This window comes from Mya arenaria, chromosome 7 (assembly GCF_026914265.1).
Source record: "Mya arenaria isolate MELC-2E11 chromosome 7, ASM2691426v1".
NCBI lineage: Eukaryota > Metazoa > Mollusca > Bivalvia > Myida > Myidae > Mya > Mya arenaria.
The window spans coordinates 40,868,072-40,877,934 of NC_069128.1; the positions used below are offsets into that span (position 1 = coordinate 40,868,072).

The following is a 9,863-nucleotide window of genomic DNA, read 5'->3' on the forward strand; positions in this document are numbered from 1 at the left end:
ATTTTTAAGAAAAATAGTTAGCTTTTATCCAATCAGAAAAAAAGCACAGGCCATTAAACTAATAGCAACAAAATACAGTGTAACCTTTCACGAGCAGCTTGTCCCTGATAGAGATCCTCTTTGGTTTATCTTCCTTCTTCTCTATGGCTCCGGCTTTCAACTTTTTCGACAAGGTTATCATCCTTGCACCTGTTATATCATATGTATTTGTTTTAGTATTTAACTTGTTCCAGAATTCACAAAGAGCATGATTTTTTTTCTAAAAAGGGAACAAGAATAAAGTGTCACTGTTGAAACTTTCTTATAGGGATACCCTGGAACAACGGACATGTCATCTTTAAGAACACTCTGGCTTTTTTAAGTAATGAATAGGACTTCTTTCTGGGTATGTACACCTGTACCTCATTCCCAAATAAACTTGCAATGGTTTAAAATGATCTTTCACCAGGTTTTTTGGGGGGTTATTTGCTTTAATAGATATTTTAGTCAGGTCTTTTTTTGTTTTTCTGTTTTCCAAAAACACAGGATTTGCAAATATAAATTGTGATTTATATTTATAAATATTTTTAATGTAGGACAACATAATTGTGAGAACTCAAAGATGTGAACATGCACTGTGACGTTATTCATGCTACTTGTACATTTGTATGGTTGGATGTCCCGAGTTTTTTTTATTAAATGTGTTTCTTATAAGATTAGATAATATAATATCTTATTGTATTTATTTAGTAGCCAATCGCTATTTTGGCAGTGCTGACAGATTGATGCAACTATATCAGTAAAGTTTTACGATTTTCAGAAAGAACTTCGCCTAAGAAGATAACTTATCGAGGAGAACAATTTTAACAGTTGCTCTTTTTTCATTATTGCTTTCAATATTAACAACTGTATTATTAGAGGTATATGTGAGAAAATATACCTATAGATGAACGTATTATATCGCAAAAAAGATCTACGAAATATTCTTTGTTGCTGTCATTTTACCGGAAGTTTACCATTAGAGGTGTTTTAGTAACAGTACCAGAACTAGTAGTAATCGATTAAACCGGTTGTGTCGAATACTGCAATCTCCTGCGCAGTGATCGCCCTTAACAAGGGCCGCTTAACAAGTATCTCATCATCACATGATTTAATTTTGGTGGCGTTTAAACTTTCTTGAGAAACCTTTTTTAGCATTTCGGTAAAATAAACAAAAATATGATGACGAAGTTGAAGGTGGACTTGTCCCAAGGCGCCCCTTCTAGCATAAAATCATGGATAGGCCACTGTGAGGAAAGTTAATTTTGATGTTTAAGTTCAAGTTTTAAGATTACCAGAAGTTGGACATACAAAAGTATAAAGAAATATTTATTGCTGTTTGAAACTATATTTGCACCAAACAATTAGAATCTGGGACGAAAATAAAGAAAATTGCTTCCATTTACACTTGCGGATCCGAAACTTCGGACTAAAAATTGCAAAAAGTCCTCGGGGAGTAACCCCTAAATCCCACATACTAACACTTTAAACCTATTGAAATTCAGTTATGCGGGAGGGGGTGCAACTTAAAGGGTTACGCCCTCGCAGTAACGCACTCTTTAACGTTAAATCCTGGATCTGCCCCTGATCGATGTAGTATTATATATACTTAGTGATTTGTGTTATATATACACACTTAAGGAACAATATACACTGAGAAACACAGGGATAAGCCCAATAGTCGAAAATTCAAAAATAAGCCGTGTTAAGGGGCACAAGGCAATGGACCCAAACGACAACGAACTATAGACAAAAACATATCAACATCACATACACAAATACAAACACTAAAAATAAAAACAAAATAAAAAATCAATAGCAAGTAAAAACTACAACACGTTTTCAACTCAGTGTGTATTTCGTAACGAATTAATACAGGGAATTTTTTATCATTTAAAGCTGCACTCTTACAGATTTGCCATTTTTACAACTTTTATATTTTTTTGTCTTGAAAAGAGCAAATGTTTACGTAAATATCCGCAAACCAATAATATAAGATTGCTGACAAAAAATCAGATCGCAGATTTTGATATTTCAATCCGAAAATTAATGTTTTATGGCATAAAACATCAATTTTTGAACTTAAATATAAAAATCTGCGATCTAATTTTTTGTCAGCAGTCTTATATAACTGGTTTCGATGGATTTTCGCAAAAATTGGCTCGTTCCAAGACAAAAAAATAAAAAGTTGTCAAAATGTTCAATCTGTGAGAGTGCAGTTTTAAGCCATCAGTAATGCTGTCACTATCCAATGATTTCTGATGACCGTCCTTCGAATCTGAAAATTAATTTCATAGTTGGTTTAGCTTGTGTTTTGTGATAGATTTGAGTATAAAGGAACATTTATTTGTGAACTTATATAATACAACAGAACAGCCATGCCTGGTGTTTGTCTTAAGAAACGTCGAACTACATAGCATACTTACTTGTAATACACTGTATATTACTGTTAAAATTTATTGAAATATAATTGAACAGGAACTACGAATAGTTTGCATTCTTTTATGCCACGAAAAGAAGCCAAAGTACGCATTTAATAGCTTGTTTTAGCTACCGCCTTTTAAACTTTATACAGTAATTTGAACGCCACTTATAACATATAACCACTCCTAAACATTGAATTACTTCATATTATACTTTATAAAATATTATCACAATCTAAAAATATGGCATTGGCAAATAAGGTCTGCCAAAGTCGAACGCGACAATGTTCTGTAATCGAGAAAAAATATGCCTCTCTAAATAGAACATAGGGCCTACCTACGAAATAGGCGTCGACTTTACCGTTAGTATAGTCAGTTGGTAAAAAAATAAGTGTGGGTTTTTATTTGTAGTTTAAAACCTTTCAAGCTTTAGATAGACTATTACTTAAACACCATTTTCTAATGATGTCATTAACGTTTTTACACAAAGACTAATAAAAATAAAATAAAAAACCTACATACCATACCCTTTTTTTTAAATGATGTAAACCTAATCAAACGACATTGACATAGGAAGAAAGAGGTTTCAAATGTCACTATCATAATTCACGGACACACCAACGCTACTTTGAGAAATTAAAGTATATTATTAAAGCTGAACCCTCACTGATTAACCATTTTTACAACTTTTTTTATTTTTTTGTCTTGGAAATAGAAAATGTTTGCGTAAATGTCTGCATACCATTGATATAAGATTGCTGACAAAAAAAATCAGATCGTAGATTTTCATATTTCCGTTCGAAAAATAATGTTTTATGGCTTAAACCGTTAAGTAAAATGTTTAAAACATCAATTTTTGAACGTAAATATAAAAATCTGCGATCTGTTTTTTTGTCAGAAGTCTTATATAACTGGTGTCTATGGATTTTCGCAAGAAATGCTCATTAAAAGACAAAAAATAAAAAATAAAGTTGCCAAAACGTTTAATCTGTGAGAGTGCAGCTTTAAGTCAAATGAGTTTAGTTAAACACGCACGGCACTTCACATATGAACCCCTCCGGTCTCCCACAGGGTGCATCGTTCCACATGTAGTTCAAACCATCATACAGCCCAAGGCAACTTTCCCCCGTCCCCCCGCTTGGCTGTCCTTGGCCCCAGTGCTCGTAACCGCCTTGTACGTACTCATTTTTTTTCACCCATACCCAACTTCCCTCGTGGACGAGATCGTAGGCCCCTAGCCAGAAGTCCTCCTGTCCGCTACCAGGTGCTGAAACATGTTCACATTATTATTATTAATTATAATTATTATGATTATTGTTATAATAATAATAATAATAATAATAATAATAATAATAATAATAATAATAATAATAATAATAATAATTATACCCAAACCTGACTATATTCATTAATCGTAGGCCACTAAGTCATTATGTACTCTGATAGGTGCTGATCACATTTATTTTATTGTTCTTTACCCAAACCTTACGATACCCTTTTTCGTAGGCCACTAACCAGAAGACTTCCTGTCTGCATTCAGGTGTTGAACAAATAAAACATGTTTACATTTTATATGATTGTTCTTCACTTAAACCTAGCTTTCCTCGCAAATAATTAGGTAAAAGTCTGCCCACTACAAGGTGCTAATAATAGCATATTCACAAACATAGTATGAACTAAGGCGCTGCCTCTACGGGCTTGAAGTGTTATTGCCGGAATCGTAGTTCTTTTATGAAACACGTGTTCTACAATACATCGCGACCGGCATTTTGGCCTCACGGGCCATCAAGAACAACTAGCTGTTTTATATAGACAAGTCGCAAAGTTTTCAGTACATGTTCTTTAAAGTTAAGCACAGAGCCTTAATTTATGAATATTCATATGGCAAGGACAAAGAGGCTTTTTTTGAATGCGCTTTTCAGCTGTATAATTATTTTGATATCGGGTCTACAGTCCAGTTACCAGAAAACCATTTTTTGAAGAAGTGAAAGAAACAGATCATTATTTGTCCATGATTTAATGAAGACTAGTATGATAATACAGGCATATCTCCATTGTTCGCCATCTTCCTTGCCACATAATTGCATGATCTCCCAGTATTTTGATAAGTAATTAAGACCATAGTGATATTCACTGTTTTTCACGCATACACAACTCGTGACCTATGCAGCTCTTTTCTATCCTTGTTCTACAAATTTGTACATACGGTATTTGCTTTTCAACTCGCGTTCCAGAAACAACTGTTCCTCCGCTGATTCTACAGTTGCAAGCGTCCCTTCGCCAAATCCGTACATGCCACAGAATGACTGAAGAAATAGGAAAAAAGAGTAGTACAACAAACACAACTTATGGTAGTAGTCTGGTGGTGTGTGCCCACCACTTACCTAACATATTCTGATTGTTAACACACATTTTGGCGACTATAAATTAATTGCTAGATTTTCATCTCCTCCGACACCCTCTTTTTTCGCCGCCCCTTAGGTTTTATTGACTTAAATAACAATGTTGAACTAGGATCTGTATCGGTCCGGTACTTTCCGGGAACGGCGTTTATTCATAGCTAGGGTGTCGATGTATAATATTCATATGTGAAAACAGAGAACTGTTACCATCGTGTTCGTGATTGGATGAACATCTAGTAATTACAGTAAAATCATAAATATTCGTGGGCCATTAATTTGCATGACTTTCATAGGTTGGCTTATCCACAAAATCAAGGTTCCAACGAAAATTTAATCTTTAATTCTGAAATCATACTATCTATGTAAAGGGTAAAAATACATGTATTCACACTGATAAACATGGTTGCGGAATACAACTTGTACCTAAATCATCGTTTATTCTACCATTGATTAGTAATTTATATTGGCAGTAAGGGCAAATTTTCTTGATAAAGTAAATTGGACACAAACAATGCTTTATTGAGTGTCCGATCATCTTACACACAACTTCCGTATGGAGATGATACATAACTTAATGAAATACGAAAAAGCAAGTATCCTTAGCAAAATATAATTTTAAATGTATATTGAACAAAAACTCCACCACCCAGTTCATGTCAAACGTAGAGAGACCTACCATTGCATCCCACCATGTCAGTTTGGGCGTGGCGAAAATGTGATAGCAGGAGTCCCCAAACTGCATGAAGTCTATTGGGCATTTTGCACCTTGACTGATCACTGTAATGATGACATATACATATATACATAAATAACCATACCATTGGCTTTAAGTCTTAAACACATTATACCTTTACCCATTCCTATAACAGGGTACTAGTTTTACTGTTTGTGCACTAGGCTTGTCCGCGTGGTTTCCATTCTACGTTTAATACTGAATTTCATCTTAGAATTATGTGCCTCCCTCTACGAGAGCTGAATACATACAGGGACATTGTATTGCTTTACACTAATACACTGTCATACTCCACACTGAAGACCTCTTGAGAAATGTTAAGTCGTTATTCTACAAGACCCTCTCTGTCAGAGATGAATACCTTTAGTGCCATAATGGTACAATGGTTATTACTTCTGGATCCACTCATACATTGTCCAACTATACACTGATGTTCTTCTGATAGAACCATTGAGCCTTATTTCCAATCCCTCTCTACCAGAAATGAATACTTTCAGAACTATTATATTGCCTGAATCACTACAGGACTCTCACATACACTGTAATGCAATAAACTGCAGACCTATGAGAACCTTGAAGCCGATATTCTCCAATCCCTCTCTTTCAGAGATGAATACTTGTAGTGCCATAATGGTACAATGGTTATTACTTCCGGACACACTCCTACATTGTTCAACTTTACACTGATGTTCTTCTGAGAGAACCATTGAACCTTTTTTCTATCCCTCTCTACCGGAAATGAAACTTTCAGGACTATTATATTGCCTGAATCACTACAGGACTCTCACATACACTGTAATGCAATAAACTGCAGACCTATGAGAACCTTGAAGCCGATATTCTCCAATCCCTCTCTTCCAGAGATGAATACTTGTAGTGCCATAATGGTACATATATTACTTCCGGACACACTCCTACATTGTTCAACTCTACACTGATGTTCTTCTGAGAGAACCATTGAGCCTATTTTTTTTCTTCAAATCACTCTCTACCCAAGCTCTATACTTCAAGGTTCATTGTATTGCCTACCAGACTTACTCACACACTGTACTAAACTGCAAATCTTAGAACACCTTTCAGTTAGTCTCCTATTCCTTTCTGCCATAGATGAACATGTTCAGCGTCATTCTGGTATATACAGTACTTTTGGATCCACTCTTCCCTTAATATTTTTGAGCCTTATTTTCCAATCACTCTCTGCCAAAGATTGATACGTTCTTTGCTATTCTGGTATCTACAGTACTTCTGGACTACACTGAAGATTTCTGAGCCTTATTTTTCAATCACTCTCTACCAGAGGTGAAGACTGTCAGTGCTATCAAAACGCTACAGGAGACCCCTAACCCACTCCATTTGTTTTGACAATAAAAACACACGTGAACTCATCTGCCCCCCCCCCACCCCAACCCCGCAAATCGATAAAAGTATAACATATCTGGTGTTTCATATCTTGTTCACATAGTGTATATTTTCATAGATATTAATCAAGTACACGTATATTGAATATAACTTTACCTGTTGCAAGGAAAGTAAACGCGAAACAAAGTAAGTTTATCATAACAACTGTTGCATCTAATTAAACACGAATATATTGTAATGTGATGTAATGTTAATTCTCTCTCAAAACTTGCCTACTGGACATACGAACATATATTTAAAACCTTATCAGCTTTAAAGGCGTTCTATAAATGTTGATGCAAATATTTGTTCTAGTTTTAATTTATTGTCATTTTAAACTTATTTGACTTTAATGATCAAAACACAACAACAAAACCATTTGATTTTATACAGATAAAATGAAATATACCCTTTGGAAATTGGTTTTTGAAAAGCTAAGAGGCCACAAATTTCCCAGTTAAAAATAGTGCCAAAATATCGCTAATAGTTCTATTATCTGTACACAACTTATATGATCTGTTTGCTTTGATAATTTATATTCAACTCAAATGAGTTAAACATAAAAAGGCATTAAAACATTTTGTTTTCTTTGCATGAACCTATATTGTTCGCCTTTAATTGTACTCAAATGAAGAAGTGAATATCATTGAATTATATAGACCAAGGGCTGGAAGCGAAATGGTTCTAAGTGACATTGCATTAACAAGCTGATAGAACCTTGTCGCTTTTGACCCCAATAAGCACTTAACTGATATGATAAGGATGACAAATAAATTAGACACAATCAGACCACGTTTAGTTATATATTAGACGATCCATATTCTAAAATGAACATTTTACATTGTAACTATAAAGACGACATTTGACATTGGACAATAATAATAATAATAATAATAATAATAATAATAATAATAATAATAATAATAATAATAATAATTAATAATAATAATTAATAATAATAATAATAATAATAATAATAATAATAATAATAATAATAATAATAATAATTAATAATAATAATAATAATAATAATAATAATAATAATAATAATAATCATGTCCTTATTTAGAGAAGGTAAATACACATTTTGACATAATTACAGGTTGAGGTTCAAGAAAAACAACATCATATTTACAATGTGGCGTTCTATGAAGAAAAACAAAGAAACAAAAACAAAATGCAATTGTTAAATCATAAAACATCTGCATAGAACTTATATATTCGTATACAAGAACTATCAAATGTTTTGAATAAAATTATTCATACAAATCATGTTTAATCAAAATAACAATTTAAATCAATTCAATGTACGTCATATACACGCCGACAGAAACTCAATAAAACACAAAAAAATATAAAACACAGTAGCTTCTTCTTATTAACATAGATATTAAACGGTGGTCATGTAAAACATTCATGTTGGACAAGGAAAATACTTGAAATGCCTTTTAACGTGGTCAGTCAGCCTGTATGCACATTATATTGCTGCACTGTTGCCCCAACCCGAAGAATCCCTCGTGCATGCTTAATTAAAAACAACGTTTAATGGCCGAAGGGAGTAATTAACCTTTTGACACCGGTTGGTCAGGTATAAACAAAAATGTGTTTTAAGAAAAGCAAATAATGGACAGGACCGGGTTACAGTAGCCTTATTAACAGTAACCAATATTCTGATGAAAGATACATTGTCCAAGGCCAACCAAACACGAAAGGCCATACATATAACACTACATAAGTCATACTTGAAACAAATTACATATAGTCGAGGCTCCGTCTTAAAGGGGCTGTACACCGTATGATGAAATAGCGAAAAAAAAAGAGAAAATTGTCGAAAACTGACATAAACTTGGTATCGATGTGTACAATGCATTGAACCTAACAAACTGAAGTACCACATAGTCTACAATTATTTTATTTTTCGCAGTTGTTCGTATTTTTCAGATTACTAGGAATGTTTACCTAATAGAATTTATTCCTTAAGCGTGATTGGATTGTGGATGTTATCACGTGATATTACCAAGTTAGGTACATGTATATAGCTTAAGTATTCCAACTGTTAAGGGTAAGCCTTCTTAGCACAGTGGATACAACACTAGAGTGCAATGTTGGAGACCCGGTCTCCGACACGACTGTTACTTTACATTTTGGTATTTTTTTACAATTATGATATGTAAGAGTAAAACATTTTATTAAAAATTTGTCCTGAGATTCGTTACAGAAAAAGAACTTTTTTGTGCCAATCTGGTCTATAATCCCTTTAATATTACACACAAACTAATGATATGAGTTCTTTCTTTTATACATATTCATAAATGTCACTCAATGACTCAATACTGATAAAGGACACTTTTAAAAGTAAGGACAAATTTAAGATCAATGTATGAGCAGATAGATCGATAAATCTTATAAATAAATGTATCAACATTAACTATTATCGCCTGCAGGCATTACATTTCTTTCGTTTGTTAAATTTGGTGTATATATTTGTATGTATATAAAATTGCGTTTACTTTATTATTAACAAAGTGTATGTGTGATCTTTTGCTACCAATTAAATCGCAATGAAAACAGTATCACTTCGAAGAGGCGTGACAATTATTCTCGGAATAATGTGTGTTTGTTCATTAATTTACCAGGTCTATTTTGTGGATTCTCCTATACGGATAAAACAGTTTACTGAGAAAAATAATCAAGCACTACATAAAACATATACGGATTCCCTAATACAGCATATAACTAAACAATGGGAGGAAGCAGAAAATACCGTCGGAAACGATCCAAGCATAGACTCGAAGAACATTGTCAGAAAATATCCAAAATTAAAAACTATGAATGTTATTGAAAAATATCAAGATATGGAAACTAAGAATCTAGGGAACATTGTTAGAA

General features: G+C 33.4%; 1 protein-coding gene across 1 annotated transcript; it reads right to left on the reverse strand.

Moving 5' to 3' along the window:
* Positions 1-2,262: 2,262 nt before the first annotated feature.
* On the reverse strand, positions 2,263-6,205 carry LOC128241143 (perlucin-like). Its single transcript, XM_052958115.1, has 5 exons — positions 6,115-6,205; positions 5,520-5,620; positions 4,648-4,747; positions 3,477-3,708; positions 2,263-2,296 (listed from the first exon to the last, which is right to left on the reverse strand). The coding sequence occupies exons 1-5, from the start codon at positions 6,203-6,205 to the stop codon at positions 2,263-2,265; spliced, it is 558 nt and encodes a 185-aa protein (XP_052814075.1).
* Between the last annotated feature and the right edge of the window lie 3,658 nt (positions 6,206-9,863).

Coding starts and splice junctions, on each gene's coding strand:
- LOC128241143 (XM_052958115.1), bottom strand. CDS start 6,205: ATGGCACTACAAGTATTCATCTCTGAAAGAGAGGGATTGGAGAATATC. Junction 5,621..6,114: donor GCAGTTTATTGCATTACAGT/GTATGTGAGAGT, acceptor TCATCATTACAG/TGATCAGTCAAGGTGCAAAA. Junction 3,709..4,647: donor CGAGTTGAAAAGCAAATACC/GTATGTACAAAT, acceptor AACATGTTTCAG/CACCTGGTAGCGGACAGGAG.